Source organism: Phyllobates terribilis, unplaced genomic scaffold (genome assembly GCF_046119375.1).
Source record: "Phyllobates terribilis strain yellow unplaced genomic scaffold, ASM4611937v1 Scaffold_4__5_contigs__length_816908805, whole genome shotgun sequence".
Taxonomy (NCBI): domain Eukaryota; kingdom Metazoa; phylum Chordata; class Amphibia; order Anura; family Dendrobatidae; genus Phyllobates; species Phyllobates terribilis.
The window spans coordinates 43069410-43092107 of NW_027362764.1; the positions used below are offsets into that span (position 1 = coordinate 43069410).

The 22698-nt window shown below is 39.4% G+C and overlaps 1 protein-coding gene across 1 annotated transcript in view; it reads left to right on the forward strand.

Annotated features, from left to right (window-relative positions):
- The window catches only part of VWDE (von Willebrand factor D and EGF domains), a 231100-nt gene that overhangs the window by 110296 nt on the left and 98106 nt on the right, over positions 1-22698 (forward strand). Inside the window, exons 8-11 of the mRNA XM_073677285.1 lie at positions 10193-10407; positions 10750-10823; positions 11912-12185; positions 19455-19663. Of these exons, the coding sequence (XP_073533386.1) occupies positions 10193-10407; positions 10750-10823; positions 11912-12185; positions 19455-19663 (772 nt within the window). The remainder of the gene's footprint in view (positions 1-10192; positions 10408-10749; positions 10824-11911; positions 12186-19454; positions 19664-22698) is intronic.

A 22698-nucleotide genomic window follows, 5' to 3' on the forward strand; every position in this document is an offset into this window, starting at 1 on the left:
ATTCATGGTTGGGATCTATGTCACGACATGGTCAAGGGGAGCTTGTGGTGGACACAATAAGTTTGCACCCAACAGATGATGGTTGTGCTGATCGGAATGTGGTTGCATACTTTCATACTCAAGAACCAAGCCAGATAAAATAGCCACAATAAAATCCCACAAAATACAATATGATCAGATTGAGGTTTTACACCCTATATTACCAAAGATGGAGATCCATATACAGAAACATTAAATGGCCAAACTGTGTGAAATAATGGAGGCAACATTCAGCGGTGTTCACACACTGCATCATATTTTCTCCCGAGCCCCAGGCAATATGATATAACCACACAGATTGATATAAGGGTACTGATATTTCACACGGTATAATGTACACATGCTTTAGATTAAAATGAGCCGAACCCACTGATTTTGGTCATCTTATGTTTTTGGACCCTTCCAATACTCCTAAGAGGATTAAAACAGGATCTTTCTCTAAATCAAAAAGTGGCCAGACTTCGCTCCTACTTTACTCCCGCTGCTCCCCTGATTATTCTGTTTTTTGTTGTTTTAAAATCCAGAGTATGGTTAAAGAGATCTGAATTATTTTTTTTAAGTGAAAATTTTCATGGTCTTTACAAAAGGGGCGTGGCTCCCAGGCTAATTATGCAAAGCACATTGAAGTCACACCCCAGAGGAGCAGCAGGAATAAAATAAGAGCAAAAACCTGCTACTTTTGACCTACTAATAGGTGTTTTTTAATTTAAGTGCCCTTTTCTATTATTCTCAGAGAAGTCACTGCCAGAGGTGTCTTTAGAGAACAGAGACTGTCAGCAGCTTTCTCTGCTTTCACCATTGAGTACACAAGAACATTCAGCTGAACATTCATTGAAATAGGATAGTCATCAACCTTAAGATCATTCAGCCAACAGCAATCCCGTGTATGGGTAACTTGTGCGATCAATAAACAAGACTTCTATATTGTACTATCTCAAAGCTTCATCCTAAGTTTAAACTGTATGAACACTTTTGGGGTAATTTTTATTCTAAAATGCAGATATTTTTGCCTAACATAATTTTTTTTATTAATATTCAATTGCTTGGTTTCTGCAGCTTCTGTGTTTCACAGTACATAACAAGCTACACAATGCTGATCACTAGCAAATCTGTTAAGAATGTCCGATGGCTTAGTCTCCAGAACCTCTTCCTCCTCTCCTGTATGATTTAGCTGATTTATGACCAAATAAAAATGATAAATCAGCTTAGAAGATTGTTCAGGAGAAAAAATATAAAGGACTGAAGAGCGAGCATTCAAGCAAACAGTGTGATGGATATGCTAATGAAAAGCATTCCGCAGCTTGATTTGTATTTTCACACACAGATGCTGCAGAAGCAAGATGATTCAAAATTTGTAATGAAACCCAATTATAAAAATGATTTTTAGGCAAAAATGAATGTATTTCAGTAAAATAAATGCCCCCAAAGTTATCTGTAACTGTTGAGTTTGAGATAATGTTATTCTTTGTTAATCATGATCGCATTACTTTCTGTAAAACATCTACAGATATTGGTTCAGGTTCAGAAATGATAACATATGCCTTGGTCTTTGATATTAAATAATGTGATGACTATTTGTTAGTTTATATTGAAAATTCCAATTGCAAGAAAATTCAAAGTAATAAATAATAGTAACCTTAAAAAAGTGCACAACTATCATACGGGAAACGTTTTTTTTTTCACCCATCACTTTTCATTAAGGAGATCAAAGGAAACCTCGGGGCATAAAGTTTGGGATTTCAACAGACACATCAGAAATTTGAAAATACTTAGAGATAAATTGTTCCTGTTATTGACGGAGACAAAATTGGTGACTTTAGTCATGGTTCTGCCCCGGGCTCCTGTGATAAACTCTCAGCTTCTTTTAATCTTTTTTTCCGGCAACATTCTGATGATTACACGGCAAAATATTGTTTCACTTAAAATGTTTATTTTGACTGCAACATATTACTTCTCATGTAAAAAATTATAGAGAATATGTATTTGATTGCTAACAGTATCTCAGCATTTACTTAATTAATTCCCAAAATGTTAATTGCTGCTGGAAGAGACGTCTAGCTACTATAAATAATATCATATTGTCTCCTATATACAAGACTATAACTACTATAATACTCTATAATACTGTCCCCTATATACAAGAATATAACTACTATAATACTGCTCCTATGTACAAGAATATAACTGCTATAATACTGCCCCTATATACAAGAATATGAGTACTATAATACTGCTCCTACGTACAAGAATATAACTGCTATAATACTGCCCCTATATACAAGAATATGAGTACTATAATACTGCCCCTATGTACAAGAATATAACTACTATAATACTGTTCCTATGTACAAGAATATAACTACTATAATACTGCCCCCTATGTATAAGAATATAGCTACTGTAATACTGCCCCCTATGTACAACAATATAACTACTATAATACTGCCCCCTATGTACAAGAATATACCTACAATAATACTCCTCCTATGTACAAGAATATAACTTCTATAATACTGCTCCCTATGTACAAGAATATAACTACTATAATACTGCTCCTATGTACAAGAATATAACTACTATAATACTGCCCCTATGTACAAGAATATAACTACCATAATACTGCTCCTATGTACAAGAATATAACTACTATAATACTGCCCCTATGTTACAAGAATAGAACTACTATAATACTGCCCCCATGTACAAGAATATAACTACTATAATGCTGCCCCCTATGTACAAGAATATAACTACTATAATGCTGCCCCCTATGTACAAGAATATAACTACTATAATACTGCTCCTATGTACAAGAATATAACTACTATAATACTGCCTCTATGTAAAAGAATATAACTACTATAATACTGCTCCTATGTACAAGAATATAACTGCTATAATACTGCCACTATATAGAAGAATATAACTACTATAATACTGCCCCTATGTACAAGAATATAACTAATATAATACTGTTCCTATGTACAAGAATATAACTACTATAATACTGCTCCTATGTACAAGAATATAACTACTATAATACTGCTCCTATGTACAAGAATATAACTACTATAATACTGCCCCTATGTACAAGAATATAACTACTATAATACTGCTCCTGTGTGCAAGAATATAACTACTATAATACTGCCTCTATGTAAAAGAATATAACTACTATAATACTGTTCCTATGTGCAAGAATATAACTACTATAATACTGCTCCTATGTACAAGAATATAACTGCTATAATACTGCTCCTATGTACAAGAACATAACTACTATAATACTGCTCCTATGTGCAAGAATATAACTACTATAATACTCTATAAAACTGGTCCTATGTACCAGAATATAAGTACTATAATACTCTATAATACTGCTCCTATATACAAGAATATAACTACTATAATACTGCTCCTATGTGCAAGAATATAACTACTATAACACTGCTCCTATGTACAAGAACATAACTACTATAATAATGCTCCTATGTACAAGAATATAACTGCTATAATACTGCTCCTATGTACAAGAATGTAACTACTATAATACTGCTCCTATGTACAAGAATATAACTACTATAATACTGCTTCTACATACAATAGTATAACTATTATAATACTGCCCCATGTGCAAGAATATAACTACTATAATACTGCCCCCTATGTAGAAGAATATAACTACTATAATACTGCCCTTATGTGCAAGAATATAATTACTATAATACTGCCCCCTATGTACAAGAATATATCTACTATAATACTGAGCCTATGTACAAAAATATAACTACTATAATTCTGCTTCTATGTATAAGAATATAACTACTATAATACTGCTCCTATGTACAAGAATATAACTTATATAATACTGCCCCCATGCACAAGAATATAACTACTATAATACTGCCCCCATGTACAAGAATATTACTACTATAATACTGCCCCCCTATATACAAGAATATAACTACTAAAATACTACCCCTATGTACAAGAATATAATTACTATAATACTGCTCTTATGTACAAGAATATAACTACTATAATACTGCTCCTATGTACAAGAATATAACTACTATAATACAGCTTCTATGTAGAAGAATATAACTACTATAATAGTGCCCCTATGTACAAGAATATAACTACTATAATACTGCCCCCCTATGTACAAGAATATAACTACTATAATACTGCCCCTATGTACCAGAATATAATTACTATAATACAGCTCATATGTACAAGAATAAAACTACTATAATTCTGCCCCCCCTATGTACAAGAATATAATTACTATAATACAGCTCCTATGTACAATATTATAACTACTATAGTAGTGCCCCATGTACAAGAATATAACTACTATAATTCTGCTTCTCTGTTTAAGGTTATAACTACTGTAACATACCTGGTGGCGGGCTTGCATGGTGCACCATCTCTCACTATGCAAGATCGCAAACTTGATCTTCAGTCCAGTCTGCTAGCCTGGCTTCTATTAATGCTGTCTGTTTGTCTCTGTTCTGACTGCTTAGGACGGCAGCCCGGTTACTTCCTGGTTTTTGTAGCTGCTGTGGGCACACCCCTAATGCGTCCTCAGCCTATTGCTGTCTGTCACTGAATATTTAAACTAGCTCCACCTTGAAGCTGGTGCCTGAGCAACTATTATCTTCAGAGGGCTTCTTGCCTCTCATGTGCCAGGTCCTGTTCTGTTTTTCTTGCCTGTCCGCCTTCCTGGAGGCTGTATTCCCAGGCCTGTCTGAACACGCTCCTAGCCTGTTCGTTCTGCCTTCTGGGGGCCGCATACCCAGACCTGTTATCTGTGTCTTCTAGCCTGTTTGTCCGCCATTCTGGGGGTCGCATACTCAGATTTACTCCTGTATCTCGCTGCAGTGTCAGTTCCTGTCTTAAAACTCAGTTCCTGTCTGAACACTCTCCTAGTCTGTTAACTGTTTTTCTTTATGTCTGTACCTTTCCTTTTTCTGCAGAGTCTGAACCTGCACCTAATTCCTACTCGTTGTTGCTGTACTTCCGTTTGTGAGTTTGGAGTCCACTCGCTACTTCTTTGCAAGTACCTTGTGTGTATCTGGTTCTGCCTTTCCCTTCCAGTCTGTTCCGTGTGAACAGAGCCCTGTCCCCTCTGCTCTGTCTTTGCTCACCGCTTTGGCAGTTTTCCCCTTGCTCTGCCTTGCTTACCGCCCCGGCGGTTTATCTCTGCTCTGCCTTACTTACCGCTCTGGCGGTTCCTGCCCGCTCAGCCTTGTCCACCACATCTGCGGTTTCGTTCTGCTCAGCCCTGTCCACCGCACCTGCGGTTTCGCTCTGCTCAGCCCTGTCCACCACACCGGCGGTTTCGCTCTGCTCAGCCCTGTCCACCGCACCTGCGGTTTCGCTCTGCTCAGCCCTGTCCACCGCACCTGCGGTTTCGCTCTGCTCAGCCCTGTCCACCGCACCTGCGGTTTCGCTCTGCTCAGCCCTGTCCACCGCACCTGTGGTTTCGCTCTGCTCAGCCCTGTCCACCGCACCTGCGGTTTCGCACTGCTCAGCCCTGTCCACCGCACCTGCGGTTTCGCTTTGCTTAGCCCTGTCCACCGCACCTGCGGTTTCGCTCTGCTCAGCCCTGTCCACCGCACCTGCAGTTTCGCTTTGCTCAGCCCTATCCACCGCACCTGCGGTTTCGCTCTGCTCAGCCCTGTCCACCTCACCTGCGGTTTCGCTCTGCTCAGCCCTGTCCACCGCACCTGCGGTTTCGCTCTGCTCAGCCCTGTCCACCGCACCTGTGGTTTCGCTCTGCTCAGCCCTGTCCACCGCACCTGCGGTTTCGCTCTGCTCAGCCCTTTCCACCGCACCTGCGGTTTTGCTCTGCTCAGCCCTGTCCACCGCACCTGCGGTTTCGCTCTGCTCTGCTTGATTACCGCATCTGCGGCTCTGAACCCATCTCCCAGGCTGTACTGGACCCTACCCAGCCTGTGCTCTAACTTGTCTGTTCCTGTATTCCCCGGTGTGGGTCAACAGCCGTGTCCAGAGTCTGACCTGGAGTCGCACCTGGTCCCTCTGCTCGGTTCCTCCCTGGTGCACGGCGTCGTAGCCGTCGTGCGACCTGGGTCGGATCAGGTTGATAATTAGTTACGCCCCTCCAGGCACTCTCCGGTTCATGGCACAGTGGGATCACTAATCACGCACACGTCAGTCAGTCCGGGCATGTGCATAACAACTACTAGAATACTGCTCCTATGTACAAGAATGTAACTGCTATAATACTGCTCCTATGTACAAGAATGTAACTACTATGATACTGCCTCATATGTACAAGAATATAACTACTATAATACTGCCCCCTATGTACAAGAATATAACTACTATAATACTGCTCCTATGTACAAGAATATAACTACTATAATACTGCTCCTATGTACAAGAATATAACTACTATATTACTGCCCCTCTATGTACAAGAATATAATTACTATAATACTGCCCCTATGTACAAGAATATAATGACTATAATACAGCTCCTATGTGCAATATTATAACTACTATAATACTGCTCCTATGTACAAGAATATAACTACTATAATACTGCTCCGTATGTACAAGAATATAACTACTATGATGCTGCTCCTAATTACAAGAATATAACTACTATAATACTGCCCCCCTATGTACAAGAATATAACTACTATAATACTGCCCCTATGTACAAGAATATAATTACTATAATATTGCCCCCTATGTACAAGAATATAACTACTATAATTCTGCTCCTATGTACCAGTATATAACTACTAGAATACTGTCCCCATGTACAAGAATATAACAACTATAATTCTGCTTCTATGTACAAGAATATAACTACTATAATACTGTCCCTATGTACTAGAAAATAACTACTATAATACTGCCCCTATGTACAAGAATATAACTACTATAATACTGCCCCTCTATGTACAAGAATATAACTACTATAATACTACCCCTATGTACAAGAATATAACTACTATAATACTACACCCCTATGTTCAAGACTATAACTACTATAATGCTACCCCTATTTACAAGAATATAATTACTATAATACTGCTCCTATGTACAAGAATATAACTACTATAATACTGCTCCTATGTACAAAAATATAACTACTATAATACTGCCCCCTATGTACAAGAATATAACTGCTATAATACTGCCCTCTATGTACAAGAATATAACTACTATAATACTGCCCCTATGTACAAGAATATAACTACTATAATACTGCTCCTATGTACAAGAATATAACTACTATAATACTGCCCCCTATGTACAAGAATATAACTACTATAATACTGCCACCCCTATGTACAAGAATACAACTACTATAATACTGCTCCTGTATACAAGAATATAACTACTATAATACTGCTCCTATGTACAAGAATATAACTACTATAATACTGCTCCCTATATACAAGAGTAAAGCTACTATAATACTGCTCCTATGTACAAGAATATAACTACTATAATACTGCTCCTATGTACAAGAATATAAGTACTATAATACTGCCCCTATGTACAAGAATATAACTACTATAATACTACCCCCTATGTACAAGAATATAACTACTATAATACTGCCCCCTATGTACAAGAATATAACTACTATAATACTGCTCCTATGTACAAGAATATAACTACTATAATACTGCCCCTATGTACAAGAATATAACTACTATAATACTGCTCCTATGTGCAAGAATATAACTACTATAATACTGCCCCCTATGTACAAGAATATAACTACTATAATACTGCCCCTATGTACAAGAATATAACTACTATAATACTGCCCCTATGTACAAGAATATAACTACTATAATACTGCCCCCTGTGTGCAAGAATATAACTACTATAATACTGCTCCTATGTACAAGAATATAACTACTATAATACTGCTCCTATGTACAAGAATATAACTACTATAATACTGCTCCTATATGCAAGGATATAACTACTATAATACTGCTCCCTATGTACAAGAATATAACTGCTATTATACTGCCCCTACGTACAATAATATAACTGCTATAATACTGCCCCTATGTACAAGAATATAACTACTATAATACTGCTCCTATGTACAAGAATATAACTACTATAATACTGCCCCATGTACAAGAATACAACTACTATAATACTGCTCCCTATATGCAAGAATATAACTACTATAATACTGCCCCTATGTACAAGAATATAACTACTATAATACTGCTCCCTATATACAAGAATATAACTACTATAATACTGCCCCCTATGTACAAGAATATAACTACTATAATACTGCTCCTATATGCAAGGATATAACTACTATAATACTGCTCCCTATGTACAAGAATATAACTGCTATTATACTGCCCCTACGTACAATAATATAACTGCTATAATACTGCCCCTATGTACAAGAATATAACTACTATAATACTGCTCCTATGTACAAGAATATAACTACTATAATACTGCCCCATGTACAAGAATATAACTACTATAATACTGTTCCTATGTACAAGAATATAACTACTATAATACTGCTCCTATGTACAAGAATATAACTACTATAATACTGCTCCCTATATACAAGAATATAACTACTTTAATACTGCTCCTATGTACAAGAATATAACTACTATAATACTGCCCCATGTACAAGAATATAACTACTATAATACTGCTCCCTATATACAAGAATATAACTACTGTAATACTGCCCCCTATGTACAAGAATATAACTACTATAATACTGCTCCCTATATACAAGAATATAACTACTATAATACTGCCCCTATGTACAAGAATATAACTACTATAATACTGCCCCTATGTACAAGAATATAACTACTATAATACTGCCCCCTGTGTGCAAGAATATAACTACTATAATACTGCTCCTATGTACAAGAATATAACTACTATAATACTGCTCCTATGTACAAGAATATAACTACTATAATACTGCTCCTATATACAAGAATATAACTACTATAATACTGCTCCTATGTACAAGAATATAACTACTATAATACTGCCCCCTATGTACAAGAATATAACTACTATAATACTGCCTCTATGTACAAGAATATAACTACTATAATACTGCCCCTATGTACAAGAATATAACTACTATAATACTGCCCCCTGTGTGCAGGAATATAACTACTGTAATACTGCTCCTATGTACAAGAATATAACTACTATAATACTGCTCCTATGTACAAGAATATAACTACTATAATACTGCCCCTATGTACAAGAATATAACTACTATAATACTGCCCCCTGTGTGCAGGAATATAACTACTGTAATACTGCTCCTATGTACAAGAATATAACTACTATAATACTGACACTATATTCAAGAATATAACTACTATAATACTGCTCCTATATGCAAGAATATAACTACTATAATACTGCTCCCTATGTACAAGAATATAACTACTATAATACTGCTCCTATATGCAAGAATATAACTACTATAATACTGCTCCTATGTATAAGAATATAACTGCTATAATACTGTCCCTATGTACAATAATATAACTACTATAACACTGCTCCTATGTACAAGAATATAACTACTATAATCCAATTAATGAAAGAAAACTGCACCAACACTTCATCAGTTAAAGACCTGTACCTGTTGGTTAAGATCATACCTTTGCAATTCTTCAAACGGTGCTGCAAGTAAAAACATTCACAAATTCATATGATCGATATAAAAAATAGAAAAATCATCACTCACCATTTAATTAAAAAATCACTGTTTTTAGTTAAATGGTGAGTGCTGATTTTTCTATTTATTCTATCGATCATATCTTCTATAATACTGACAGCTATAGAGCAAAATGTTATACTTTCTGCACTTGAGTTACTTCTTAATATGCCGGATGGTTTAGACAGTACAAGAGCTGCTTCTGGTTTGGCAGGATGGGACTTCTCTACTGTATATTAGGATTTATTATAAAAAGTATTAGCAATAAAAATATTTAGAGGAGTCGTTCCCGGCTGGCGAATATGCGGTGTCAGTACATACTGATGATTGCCTCTCTTGGCCGTTGATTCGTGATGAGCAATGACTTGGCTCTAATATTGTAAATCTGGAAACCTCCTATGATTTTGTTTTTAACAGCTGAAGAGACCCATGACTCAGATTTGGCTCTTTCCTCTTGTGAAGTCAATGTCCTACAGTCGAGCTGCCAAAATGGAACGTGCGGTCAGGCCGCCCTCTATTATACTGCAGTCATGGACTTTGTCACGGATGGGGACACGGTGACCAGCATCGAAGTTGACCCCATAGTTAGCTCCAATTTCCTGTGGAACGGTTATGCGCCAGAGCCAATACAGGTGCTACAGTTATATACAAAACTTTTGGTCTACATTTAAAGGGACTCCATATACTGAACATGCTGTGCCCAGTTTTTTTAGTATTATATTATAATTCACAGTGTATGCATCCATACATAGCTGGGAGATTCCTAAAATACCTGCAGCCACCACTAGAGGGAGCTTCAGAGCTTTCTGTAGACTCTTGTGCATACAATTAGCTCCCCCTAGTGGCAGCTGCAGAAAGCTGCAAATTTATAATTTTATTTAATCCCTTCGCAGAGAATCTTGATCTTTACATCAGGAAAACAAGAAGCAAACTAATATAAAGTTATATTTCAGCTGTTTTTATTCTGCATTTAGATCACCGTGAAGGATATTTCTACTGCGTACTGCTACTCATTCACTGACCCCCATATCATCACATTCGATGGCAGGTAAGATATTATATGTTTCTGTGGTATGTGTGATTTTTGTGATTGACAGATGACCTCCCACACTGGCTTCAGTAATGTACCCCTTGCGCCTGCAGAGATTTATGGGCCCCATATTGTGAATGGACCATGGCCCATGTCTGCGTGTATGTCGGCTATGCTGAAAACGAAGATTTAGAAAAAGTAAAGTTGTAAAGTTCCTTTAAGGCTATCAATGCATTTTGTGGACCCTGAGTGTAAGAATTGTAAGAACTGCAGTATAGCTGGCTGTAGTCCCCTTCAAAACTGGATGGGTGGTGGGAGCGCTGCTCTGCGGGGAAAAACATTGAAGGGTCCAAATTGTGAGTAAACCTTACCAAGAGTTGCTCCTTTTTATACACAGCTTTGATGTTGTGTAAATATCTATGACTGCTTGTTACGATACTGGCGTAGCACTGCTGGAAACCAGTGGACGATGGAGCAGAAGAAGGAACAGCAAGCGGCAGTAGAAGTTCTTGGAGTTAGCAAAAGTGTTGTGGGAAACTATCTGTAGATAGGTGAGAACAGTCTGGGTAAGACAGTTCAGGAGCTGGAGACTGGAACTAGACTAAACAGCTAGACAATACTCAAGCAATGAGTGAGAGATCCATGTGGCTTTAAGTAGGCCCAAACAGGAAACAAGATAGATCCCACAGGTTCCGAATCTTCCATTTTAGTAAAGGGCAATTGCAGAACACAACAGCAGCCTCCACTGGTAAGGAGTGGGATTGCAGCACAATTATTAATGTGAGCAATACCAGCCTCTAGTGGTCAAACTGTAGAAGGACAACAGGTTTCCTGACACAGCTATAGCCAATCCCTGGCTCTTGTGCTGATGATAGCATGATGCCAATGATGGGCTGCAGCGGTCATGTTGATGTATATGATGTCATTGCAGCATAGGGCATCAGATACTACCAGAGCTCTAACGAGTATTTGACAGTTGAGTAACGATTGACTTATTGTTTTACATTTTTTGCAAGAAAAATCATCGATAATTGATTGTGCGAAAAGATTGGACAGAATGGAGGGGCAGAAGTCGGATGGGCTAAAATATGAATTTCTCTTTGCAGATTTTACGATAATTTTAACACTGGGACCTTTGTGCTGTATAAAAGTGCATCTCGTGATTTCGAAGTTCATGTTCGGCAATGGGACTGCGGAAGCGACGACCACCCAGCGTCGTGTATCTGCGGCTTTGTAGCCAAAGAAGGGGGCGATATTATCACGTTTGACATGTGCAGTGGCCAGCTCCACGAGTCTCAGCCTCACCTGGCCGTGAAGACTCAGGAATCATCAGAACCTAACTTTAGGATTACTGAGTCTTATCACGGGAGAAAGATGACGGTAGGTATCCTAAGAAATAAGGCAGAAAGTTACTGGTGGTATAATAATTAATATCAGATTTACACTGCCTATATTATGGCAATGCTCTACCCACTGTCTCATCTCTGTAATCAATCCAGATACTGTCGGAGGACTCCTCGATTTATCCCTCTACGAGACGAGGGATCTGCTCTCTCATCCTGACTTCCCATGAGCATAAGAAAAACCTTTTATTCTTTGCCCCTTAAACTTTTGCACCTACCTGTGCTCATTTATGATTACACTATACATAGAAGCATCAATCTCTTTAAAGTAACTAGAGACACACCTTTGAACATAGATACCACCAAAAATGAAAATAGGTGCTTGAAATCTCTTAATAATACAAAATTTATTAATTTCAAGAATAAAGTAAAAAAAATTATATCCTGCACAGAGTCACCTCAATGGAGGATCACATTCAATAAAATAACACCATTGTATGTAAAATGGCTATTAAGTATGTAAATAGTACATTATATCCTTATTAGTGCTTACTAATATGTGGGACTTTGTAGTCCATAATATTAAAATAAAAACCTTAATGGGCCAGCATATAAATAAAGAAGAAGATGACACTTACATATCACCCCCTGACGAAGCAATGGCCGAAACGCGCGTTGGGGCGCCAGGACCACATGCTACATTTGTCGGACAGATATGTAAGTGTCATCTTCTTCTTTACAGAAGAAGATTACAGATATGTGTCATCTTCTTCATTTTTGTTTTTGGTGGTATTCTGTGCCCATACATGTCAGACTTGAGACAAAAATATTCCTCTAACTTCCCTGCTCCTCCTTGTATCTCCCTTTGTACAGAGGACTTCACCCTATAAGACTGGACCCACCATGGAACTGTTTAAACTAGTACTTGAAATTGTTCAAAAGTCTTCATTGGTCCCCTAGAGGCAACACTAAAAACACTCTGACCTTTCTCATAATCTTACAAAAATAACTCCTCTCAAGCTGCCCAAAAACTCTAGAACTTAATGTCTCTCCCCTATGAGAGACTCTTCCTTTAAACTCTTTCACCATTTCCTAAAACACCCTGTGCTCCCCTTCTTTGCTCTCATTTCATATACACAATACTTTTCTAATTTTTGCCCAATATTTGCAACTTTCTTGCTCATCCCGTTAGCTACCGTCTCAGTCTTAAGTGTTTGTCCACTTTTGAGGACATTTTTTTTTACTTAAATGTATGTGATTGGGGCTAAAATAAATTTTTGAAATTGTGTTTAATCAAAAATGTTCCACCGTATGCCTGCTATGGCCTCTATTTGAACTTTTTTTTGGCTGCAGAAAGAGTTAACTAAGAATTTGTTAAGAGTATTTGTAGCTTTTTTTCTGAGGTTATCTCAGGCTGATTTATGACCACAGACCACATCAAAAGTCGAATGTGCAGGAAAAAAGTCAATCCGTGCAAAATTTTTAAGGAAGTCAAAATGCCAAAATTTTTTTTAGCCTCAAATATATGCATTCATGTAAAAAACATGTCCCCTAAAAATGGCAGAACCATGTAAACAGTACCTCGTAATGCTGTTACCTTAAAACTTCAGGCTTCAACCAAAAATATTATTTTAATTGTTGTCACTGCTCACACATAATCTCCTTCCCAAGATGCCTCAATCCTGTAGAACTTCCACCATATTCATCCTGTTGATATAATCTCTTCAACTGTCAAGCAAGGTGTGGGAAAGAAGAGGGAAAGGGAGCCCAGACTCTAGGGAAAAGGGGTAGTGGAGACATCCTAGACTGGTCTAGTGTCACCCTGTCTACCCTAATGACCCTATATTGGCTATTCTCCAATCGCCACATGCGTGCCTCGCCCTGTCTTTCCCTAGCGTATGGCTAAGTCTAGGGAAGGGAGGAGATAAGCACAAGTCGATCCCCACTGAACACTAAATACAACAAGGGAGGACAAACAGTGGGAAATTGCTTAGCTTTAGATGTCAGACAAATGCACACACGTCCTCAAGCTCCAGAGAGGAAGAGGTACTGCTCTTGCTAAAGCCTTCAGAAGGAGAAATGAATATCGCCGGCATCTCACACTGGAACACAGCAGATATTTATACACCCAGGCCAGGGTGTTAATTAGCCAGAGGAAGGTAGCCACTGGGTCCTAGAGACAGCCTCTAAGAAGATGTCTGTAATGCCAAATGTAGAGATCTCCTGCAACCAACTGCAGGGCGACTGTGTCACTTCTGACACACCCGTGACATCAACCTCCACTCTTCCTAAACTTTTGCTCCCTACAGTCAGACCTACGTATAAAATACTTAATTCACAGAAATAAAAAAAAATTAAGTAATTTTAACCTTTCTGCTTATCATTTCTCAAAATCTTCCAAACTGCCCCGATCCTCTAGAATTTCCTTCCTAATTCTAGAATTCCACGATCTTTAACACAGTTCCCCAAATCCCCTATACTTCCTAAACTTTTACCTTTCGTGGTCAACATTCAGCCTTTGATGAAATATTCTCCTATAATCTTCCTTTCTCATTCTTCTCTCCAAATAATCTCTCATGTACACAGAAAGAACATTTTCCAGGCTGCCCCAAAACTCTAGAAGTTTTTTCCTAACCCCTGATTTCAACAATTTTTATTGTATTAAAACTCCTAATCCTTCAAAACTCTCTACTTCCTACAATCAGGCCAAACCAGGTCAATAGACACCAGCTCTTTCTCCTACTTTATTCCCGCTGATCCCTTGAGTTTTTCACTTTTTGAAAATCCATCATACAGTCCCAGAAATATTGTCCTGTTTATTTTGTGCTCACAATGTGCTACTTATTTTGTTCTTTAGAGGATTCTCTGAGGACATCACTCACGGGATCCTCTGGGGCGTGCCAACAACACCCCTTTAGTAAAGACCATAAAAATTAGCATTAAATAAAACAAAACCATATGACCGATTAAAGAAAAAACAACAACAGAATACTCGGGGAGCAGCAAGAATAAAGTAAGAGCAAAACTGGTCATCACTTCAAAATTTCATTTTACACACACAGGACTTCTTTCAAGCTGCCCAAATCCTGTAGAATTTCCTTCCTTACCCCAGACTGCCACCATGTTTAAACTGTTGACATCATCCCTCAAAACTGATATTTTTAATTAGATTTTTTACTCCCTACAGTCCAGTCTAGGTGAAATTTGCTCCCCCCTCCCAACTTATGTCTTTGCTTCGTAGCTTTTTTATCTTCACTCATAAACACAGAACTTCATTCAAGTTGCCCCAATCTTCTGGAATTTTCTTCCTCGCACTACCTAAATTGCATTTAACACAATCTCCTTCCAGACAGAACTTCTCTCAGGCTTCCCCTATGTTTATGGACTTTGGTACTCATCAGTTAGACTTTCCCTAACTTAATCCTACCAAAGTCCAAACTCTCCTGCATTAAAGTATCTCATTACAAGACACGCCGTCGTTTTCCAGGCATATCAACCATCAGACATGTTTTTTCTATCCAAATTCCGGAATCCAGAAAATAATATTTATTGAATCGCAATGAGACTATTGATCTGTGATGCCATCAGAATGGTCACCAGCTGTCAATCAAAGCTGGAAAATTAACCATGTGTTAACAATCCGAGCGCCGAAGGAAAAAAGACCTGTATTCTGAAAGGTTCATGTAGACTAGTTTTACTCATTTGGCCACTTATGGGTGGGTTCTGGATTCTGCGATCGCTTTCCCTTCTACCCTATTGGCCTCGGAACGGTTACATGATTTATTACCAGTCTTATGGCCGTAGGGAAGATTGAGACTTTGAAATGTGATTTGTGGCTTCCGCCCATTAAGGGGTTAACTCGATGGCCTGTGGGAAAGTATGAATCCACTTTGCCAGATGTTTTCAGATGGTCGCAGTAAAGATACTTATTGGAAATTACTCAAAGAGGCCAAAGCGATTCCAATATTTACATTGTAGCAAATGTATCGGAGTCTCGGCTTTCGCCTTGCAGAACTGTACAGCCATTGTCTGGAAAGTGCGAGCCGTTCCCTGCCAATAATGTAATGCTATTGTGCGGGAATATTGGATACGGGACGGCTTGAGTCATACATTTATCATTCCAGGCCAGATACATTGTATGAAATCATGCCTGAAATGATCCATCTGTTCGCAGCGTGCAAGAGTTATGTTCCACTGGTCAAGGATGTTTAGGGGATTGGTAATGGGGCAGATTACAATATGTTACAATTGATTGCAATTTGTTACATGGGAAACTCCGAAAATAAAACAAGGTTCCAACACATGAATGCATTACAGCTCCCAAAAAAACATGTACAGGGCTGGAATAAAGAATCCACGGTAGTTTAGAGAGTCCTTCACATCTAGACGCCTTTAATTTCACAAGAAGGCATGAGACCAGCAGAAAAATTAATGGTTTACCCTACAAGAAACATTAATGAGTTGTCCAGTTTTGGGACGAAAGCTTGCAGTCACTCTGCGTGTACAGTTCGGTGCTGATGGCAAGACCACAAGTATGCGATATGCATTCTTCTAGTCACATTCCGACTAGATGTGCACGGCCCCACTCAATTCACTTGGCCACACAAGTCTAGTCAGAATGTGGCCAGAAGTGTGCACATAGCATACTTGCGGTCACATGACTGCCTGCTCTCAGCACCAGAGAATCTTCACAGTGTATTCAGGTTTTTTTTTCTATTTGAAAATCTATTACAGTGGGTACGGAAAGTATTCAGACCCCTTTACATTTTTCACTCTTTGTTTCATTGCAGCCATTTGGTAAATTCTAAAAAGGTCATTTTTTTTCTCATTAAAGTACACTCTGAAATATCACATGGTCATAAGTATTCAGACCCTTTGCTCAGGATTGAGTAGAAGCCCCCTTTTGAGCTAGTACAGCTATAAGTTTTCTTGGGAATGATGCAACAAGTTTTTCACACCTGGATTTGGGGAGCCTTCGGCCAAGTCTGAGGTCCAGAGCACTCTGGAAGAGGGTTTCATCCAGGATATCTCTGGACTTTGCCACATTCATGTTTCCTTTAATTGTAACCAGTCGTCCTGTCCCTGCAGCTGAAAAACACCCCCATAGCATGATGCTGCCACCACCATGTTTCACTGTTGGGATTGTATTGGGAAAGTGATGAGCAGTGCCTGTTTTTCTCTACACATACTGCTTAGAATTATCACCAAAAAGTTCTATCTTCATCTCATCAGACCATAGAATCTTATTTTTCATAGTCTGGGAGTCCTTCATGTGTTTTTGAGCAAATTATATGCGGGCTTTCACATGTCTTGCAATGGGGAGAGGCTTCTGTCGGGCCACTCTTCAATAAAGGCCCAACTGATGGAGGGCTGCAATGATAGTTGATTTTGTGGAACTTTCTCCCATCTCCCTACTGCATCTCTGGAGCTCAGCCACAGTGATCTTGGGGTTCTTCTTTGCCTCTCTCACCAACGCTCTTCTCCCACGATTGCTCAGTTTGGCTGGACGGCCAGGTCTAGGAAGACTTCTGGTGGTCTCAAACTTCTTCCATTTAAGGATTATGGAGGCCACTGTGCTCTTAGGAACCTTGAGTAATGCAGAAATGATTTTGTAACCTTGGCCAGATCTGTGCCTTGCCACAATTCTGTCTCTGAGCTCCTTGAGCAGTTCCTTTGAGCTCATGATTCTCATTTGGTCTGACATGCACTGTGAGCTGTGAGGTCTTATATAGACAGGTGTGTGCCTTTCCAAATCAAGTCCTATCAGTTTAATTAAACACAGCTGGACTCCAATGAAGGAATAGAACCATCTCAAGGAGGATCACAAGGAAATGGACAGCATGAGTGTCTGAGCAAAGGGTCTGAATACTTATGACCATGTGATATTTCAGTTTTTCGTTTTTAATAAATTTGCAAAAAATTCTACATTTGTTTTTTTTTCAGTCAAGATGGGGTGCAGAGTGTACTTTAATGAGAAAAAAAAATGAACTTTTTCGAATTTACCAAATGGCTGCAATGAAACAGAGTGAAAAATTACCATACCCACTGTGTATGATCCCAGAAATATGGGTCCTTTTATTTGGTACACACAATGAGTCACTTATTATGCTCTTTAGAGGACTCTCTGAGGACGTTCTTCACAGGATGGATCCTCTGGGGCATGTAATTAGGCTGCTGGGCACAATTACCCTATGAACAACGCCCTCTTGGTAGAGACTTTAAAATTAGCACTAAATAGAAAGGGGGGTAACAGTCTAATCTCAGTGAACTCTGCTCCCCCCCAATTTACTCCTCTGCTCCCCAGCTCTCTTATCTCCACTCAAAAACACAGAACTTTTTTCAAGTTGCCCCAATCTTCTGGAATTTTATTCCTCGCCCTAACAAAATTGCCCCTAACAGAATCTCCTTTCAGACAGAACTTCAGCCTGCCCATATGTTTATTGAGTTTGAGCTGTGAATATTCACAAGTCTGGGGTCGCAAAAAGTAACTGTAGGTTTCCGGGTCAAACCTGGACAACCCCTTTAAGCCTCATCCAAAAATATTCCGTAACTTCTCTGATCTCTCCTAATCTCCCCTTGTAGACGCCAGACCTCTTTTGCGCTGAGGCCCTGATTCATTTAGACTGGTGCTTTGCAGGCCAGCCTTGGTGCAGGGACACAGGGGAGTGCACCTCTTAATGAATTTGGCTTATTTTACATCGCCATGTACCTGCATCAGAAACGTACCTTGAGCCAGAGGGTACTGTACATGTCTGCCATAATTTGCATCATTTTCGTTTTTTAAATTATGATGAATTTGTCTGGCGGACTTTCCCACATCACAAAAGCTATGCACATGATCTAAGAGTTGGAGCTGGAAGGGACTTGTGTAAAAACTCCAACATTTTTGCCCAACTTCAAATTCCACGAAAATGTAACTAATGACATTTTATAGAATGTTCAGCAGAATTCTGGTGAGAACTCCTGAGTGAATCGGAGGCTGGGATGTTTACTAGTCCGAACATTTGGAGACCATTTTTCTTAAAGCAGAAAACCACTTTAAGTATCTCCTTCCTCATCAGTCCTCCTCTTCAAACACATATAACCCCCCTACCTTTCAGGCTTCAGCCAAAAATATTCCCTAACCTTTCTGAATTCTCATCATCTTGTCTCACACATCAGGACTTCTCTCATGCTGCGCCAATACTCTGGAATGCTCTCTCTAGCCCTATATAACGTCCCCAGCCTTTTCCCATTGTTCGCTTATCTCCTCCTCTTCATGTATAAAATGAAAGGATAAAATCGACTTCTTCATTTTTGGTTGTAGATTTCGTTCTCATCTGGAGCTTTCATCCGGGCCGATGTGAGTGACTGGGGGATGAGTCTAACGCTCAGGGCGACCACCATGGACTTCATGAAGACGCTGGGACTTTGTGGGACGTTCGATGGAAACGCAAACAATGACTTTCATGATAAAAGAGGGATTCAGCTGGAGGAGACATCACATGGGCGGCTTTATTTCATCAATGAGTGGAAGTAAGCGTTTACTAGGTGTATTTATGATTACATTGGTGTGTATGGGCCCAACACCACAGGCCAATCACACTGACACGTGTGTACAGGATCAGTAATGTAATGTATGTACACAGTGACTGCACCAGCAGAATAGTGAGTGCCGCTCTGGAGTATAATACATGATGTAACTCAGGATCAGTACAGGATCAGTAATGTAATGTATGTACACAGTGACTGCACCAGCAGAATAGTGAGTGCAGCTCTAGAGTATAATACAGGAGGTAACTCAGGATCAGTAATGTAATGTATGTACACAGTGACTGCACCAGCAGAATAGTGAGTGCAGCTCTGGAGAATAATACAGGATGCAACTCAGGATCAGTAATGTAATGTATGTACACAGTGACTGCACCAGCAGAATAGTGAGTGCAGCTCTGGAGTATAATACAGGATGCAACTCAGGATCAGTAATGTAATGTATGTACACAGTGACTGCACCAGCAGAATAGTGAGTGCAGCTCTGGAGTATAATACAGGATGCAACTCAGGATCAGTAATGTAATGTATGTACACAGTGACTCCACCAGCAGAATAGTGAGTGCAGCTCTGGAGTATAATACAGGATGCAACCCAGGATCAGTAATGTAATGTATGTACACAGTGACTGCACCAGCAGAATAGTGAGTGCAGCTCTGGAGTATAATACAGGATGCAACTCAGGATCAGTAATGTAATGTATGTACACAGTGACTGCACCAGCAGAATAGTGAGTGCAGCTCTGAAGTATAATACAGCATGTAACACAGGATCAGTAATGTAATGTATGTACACAGTGACTGCACCAGTAGAATAGTGAGCGCAGCTCTGGAGTATAATACAGGATGTAACTTAGGATCAGTACAGGATCAGTAATGTAATGTATGTACACAGTGACTGCACCAGCAGAATAGTGAGTGCAGCACTGGAGTATAATACAGGATGTAACTCAGGATCAGTAATGTAATGTATGTACACAGTGACTGTACCAGCAGAATGGTGAGTGCAGCTCTGGAGTATAATACAGGAGGTAACTCAGGATCAGTAATGTAATGTATGTACACAGTGACTGCACCAGCAGAATAGTGAGTGCAGCTCTGGGGTATAATACAGGATGTAACTCAGGATCAGAAATGTAATGTATGTACACAGTGACTGCACCAGCAGAATAGTGAGTGCAGCTCTGGAGTATAATACAGGATGTAACTCATGATCAGAAATGTAATGTATGTACAGTACAGACCAAAAGTTTGGACACACCTCATTTAAAGATTTTTCTGTATTTTCATGACTTTGAAAATTGTACATTCACACTGAAGGCATCAAAACTATGAATTAACACATGTGGAATTATATACTGAACAAAAAAGTGTGAAACAACTGAAAATATGTATTTTATTCTTGGTTCTTCAAAGTAGCCACCTTTTGCTTTGATGACTGCTTTGCACACTCTTGGCATTCTCTTGATGAGCTTCAAGAGGTAGTCACCGGAAATGGTTTTCTCTTCACAGGTGTGCCCTGTCAGGTTTAATAAGTGGGATTTCTTGCCTTATAAATGAGGTTGGGGCCATCAGTTGTGTTGTGCAGAAGTCAGGTGGATACACAGCTGATAGTCATACTGAATAGACTGTTAGAATTTGTATTATGGCAAGAATAAAGCAGCTAAGTAAAGAAAAACGAGTGGCCATCATTACTTTAAGAAATGAAGGTCAGTCAGTGCGAAAAATTGGGAAAACTTTGAAAGTGTCCCTAAGTGCAGTTGCAAAAACCATCAAGCGCTACAAAGAAACTGGCTCACATGAGGACCGCCCCAGGAAAGGAAGACCAAGAGTCACCTCTGCTTCTGAGGATAAGTTTATCCGAGTCACCAGCCTCAGAAATCGCAGGTTAATAGCAGCTCAGATTAGAGACCAGGTCAATGTTACACAGAGTTCTAGCAGCAGACACATCTCTATAACAACGGTTAAGAGGAGACGTTGTGCAGAAGGCCTTCATGGTAAAATAGCTGCTAGGAAACCACTGCTAAGGACAGGCAACAAGCAGAAGAGACTTGTTTGGGCTAAAGAACACAAGGAATGGACATTAGACCAGTGGAAATCTGTGCTTTGGTCTGATGAGTCCAAATTTGAGATCTTTGGTTCCAACCACCGTGTCTTTGTGCGACGCAGAAAAGGTGAACGGATGAACTCTACATGCCTGGTTCCCACCGTGAAGCATGGAGGAGCAGGTGTGATGGTGTGGGGGTGATTTGCTGGTGACACTGTTGGGGATTTATTCAAAATTGAAGGCATACTGAACCAGCATGGCTACCACAGCATCTTGCAGCGGCATGCTATTCCATCCGGTTTGCATTTAGTTGGACCATCATTTATTTTTCAACAGGACAATGACCCCAAACACACCTCCAGGCTGTGTAAGGGCTATTTGACCAAGAAGAAGAGTGATGGGGTGCTACGCCAGATGACCTGGCCTCCACAGTCACCAGACCTGAACCCAATCCAGATGGTTTGGGGTGAGCTGGACTGCAGAGTGAAGGCAAAAGGGCCACAAGTGCTAAGCATCTCTGGGAACTCCTTCAAGATTGTTGGAAGACCATTTCCGGTGACTACCTCTTGAAGCTCATCAAGAGAATGCCAAGAGTGTGCAAAGCAGTCATCAAAGCAAAAGGTGGCTACATGGAAGAACCTAGAATATAAGACATATTTTCAGTTGTTTCACACTTTTTTGTTAAGTATATAATTCCACATGTGTTAATTCATAGTTTTGATGCCTTCAGTGTGAATGTACAATTTTCAAAGTCATGAAAATACAGAAAAATCTTTAAATGAGAAGGTGTGTCCAAACTTTTGGTCTGTACTGTACACGGTGACTGCACCAGCAGAATAGTGAGTGCAGCTCTGGAGCATAATACAGGATGTAACTGAGGATCAGTAATGTAATGTATGTACACAGTGACTGCACCAGCAGAATAGTGAGTGCAGCTCTGGAGTATAATACAGGTTGTAACTCAGGATCAGTAC